Source organism: Nicotiana attenuata, unplaced genomic scaffold (assembly GCF_001879085.1).
Source record: "Nicotiana attenuata strain UT unplaced genomic scaffold, NIATTr2, whole genome shotgun sequence".
In the NCBI taxonomy this organism is placed as follows: Eukaryota; Viridiplantae; Streptophyta; class Magnoliopsida; order Solanales; family Solanaceae; genus Nicotiana; species Nicotiana attenuata.
Window position 1 is genome coordinate 194,019 of NW_017672220.1, and position 2,916 is coordinate 196,934.

The following is a 2,916-nucleotide window of genomic DNA, read 5'->3' on the forward strand; positions in this document are numbered from 1 at the left end:
TTCAAACCCAGTGTTTCAGCGAACACAAAGTTCGGTAGCAAATCACACTTACTTTTTACTTTGTTTGATGCTAAAAGTATGCAGAAGGAGAGAAAACTCAGAAAATCGTAGTAAAATTCTGAGCAGAATAGTGTTGTATTTATAGCCAAAGTTGGGCTGAAATCTGAAGAGGTGCAACTCTTCAGAATGGCTGTTTATGCAAAACGCCCACAGCATAAATGCCATTACATAAATGGCCATTTACTCAACAATAAAGAGGAAAAATTGAAGAGGGTAGTTACTTTTCTGTTACCAAAACAGAAAACGGATTGGATTTAATATTAACAAATAAATTTTGTCCAAAAAGTTAATCAATCAATCATTTGACCAAATCCGGAGCCGGAGTCGGAGCCGAGCGAGCGACGACGACGGCGCGAGGCTTGCCTTCTTCTCAACTCTTTAAGAGCTAGAAGAAGAGCAATTGCTTATATATCCATAAAAAACCTCTTCCTCTTCCAATATGGGACAATGCCCATTTGCCAAGGGGGGAAACTTAAAATTTCATTTCCCTCCATTTTCCATTCACCCTCTTTTAAGTATTTAATATATTAATTAAATACATCCAAAACCCAACAGGATGTAGCTAGGTAGATAAGTTACAATTATTTCGTCACACGCTCACAGCTCTCCGATCCTACCACCAAGGTCGTGGTGTGAGAAGTCTCGTGTTCGAATTTCGATAACAAAAAAATCTTGATACAGAATGCTTCTGTTTTTAAATGGGTACTATAGGATTCAAATTGGGATTAATCGAAGTTTTAGAATGAGTATTAAACACCGCGCGAGAAACCAACGATAAGTACTCCGATCCTAATCATGAAGTGCAAATTGAGGAAAGTTAAAGAGGAGAACAAAATTTCACTCAAATAGGTCCAACGCCGCAGCTAGTTTTGCCTTCTTGCAAACACATTCTCGGGGCCCGCCAAATATTTATTTTCTATTCAATTGTAACAGCTGCCCATCAGCTAATATACTCCCTCTGTTCCAGTTTACGTGAACCTATTTCCTTTTTAGTCCGTACCAAAAAGAATGACCACTTTCTAAATTTGGTAACAATTTAGCTTAAACTTACAATTCTACCCTTAATGAGAAGCTTTTATAACCACACAAATACTCTGAGTCCCTTTTTGACATATTTAGGACCACAAATTCTAAAAATCTTCATTTTTTCTTAAACTCCGTGCCCAGTCAAACAGGTTTGACATAAATTGGAACAGAGTATCATTTTTAACTCTTCCCCTCCCCTTTATATACGAACCTTCCTATCTCTTTCTTTCAAACACCCAACCCTTCTAATCGTCTTCCATTCAAAAGTTTCTCTTCTCTTCTCTTCTCTTCTCTTTCACATAGTCTTGTAAGAAAAATCCAATGGCTAAGGGAGGCAATAAGCTCACAAAGCTCAAATCAGTTTTGAAGAAAATGCAATCTTTCAAGGTAGGCCGTATCCACGAGAGCCTTGTAGTGGCCACCAACAATTCTTCCTCTGACGAAGATTCATATTCCTATGATAGTCATTGCTCCATTAAAGACCAGCACACAGTCTATGTTGGTAAATCACGTCGTCGTTACTTCGTCAGCTCTGAGGTCGTCTACCATCCACTCTTCAGGGAACTTGTTGAAAGGTCAGGTGATTCAGAAGATTCTATCGCTGTTGCTTGTGAAGTTGTTCTCTTCGAACACTTGCTTTGGATGCTTGAAAATACAGATCCTCAGCAGCCAGAGTCCTTGGATGAACTTGTCGAATTTTACTCTTGCTGAAGTATTTTACATTGCGGAATTCATCTTCTCGCTAGATACTGTCAGTAGCTAAAAACCACCAAAAAGGAAAAAGAAAAAAAGATATTGCATGAGGAGGGATTCCCTGCAGTCAGCCACCATGTGGTATACAGTTGTAAATCTATTTTAATACTTTATAAGGTTTTATATATTTAGCGCTACTAGCTAGGAAAATGGTAGAGATGATTAATCCCATGCTTACATGGGTGTAACGATTCGCGAATAATTATATTTCTAGTTCTTTGTATTACATGTATAAATATATATATACAAGTGTTTGGATGTATGCATAATACCCATACATTTTTTGTGAAGCAACGTTTAAACAAATTAACTAATTTACATTCTATCATCCCTTGAATCAAAGTAACAAGTACATTGTGAAGATTAAATAATATACTATCTTTCTCATTCTATGAAACTACATCTCTCTTAACACCAAGCTTGTACCTCTTAAATTTAGTAAACTTGAAATCAGAGGGAAATCAAATGAGCCTGTAGACAGAATTAACAGTATGATTTTGCTTATTACAATAAGAGCAGATCTGAATTGTTTACTTTCCTTATGGATACTCTTTCTTATCTGTGCTAATACTTTGTCTTGCATATTGCGATTTTGCAACCAAGAATGCGCACTCTCCGGGATGGTGAGAGATCTGAATCTTCGTATGCTTTTCATCTCTGATGAGCAAGGAGTAGGCATGGTTAATGGTGGACAATGGTGAGAGACTTGTATGTCTTGGCTTTTTCTCCACAAGAATAATCACTAGAGCAATGTTGATAGTATCTACACTGTCAAGTTCATCCCAAAGTCTTTTCATCTTTGTATAATAACTAGCAATATCCAAGTTTTTCGGAATTGTTTCACCGATTTCCTTCGGTGGGTGATAGAGTTGAGGACGATTACTCTGTCCAAATCTTTCCTCAAGTTTATTTCATAGTTTCTTCGTTGTTTTGGGGTAAAGAATACGCTATGCATTATCTTCTTTGAGAGCGTGTTCAACAGCCAAGATATTATCATATCGTTGCAATGTGTCCAAAACTTGAAGGAATTCAGCTGAGATATTAGGTTGAAGAATGGTTCCATCTATGAAACCATCG

At 37.2% G+C, this 2,916-nt stretch overlaps 1 protein-coding gene across 1 annotated transcript; it reads left to right on the forward strand.

Moving 5' to 3' along the window:
* The first annotated feature begins 1,334 nt into the window (after positions 1-1,334).
* LOC109212358 lies at positions 1,335-2,107 on the forward strand. The gene has a single exon (XM_019375991.1). It carries the CDS (start codon positions 1,408-1,410, stop codon positions 1,795-1,797), a length of 390 nt encoding a protein of 129 aa, XP_019231536.1. The 5' UTR covers positions 1,335-1,407; the 3' UTR covers positions 1,798-2,107.
* The last annotated feature ends 809 nt before the right edge of the window (positions 2,108-2,916 follow it).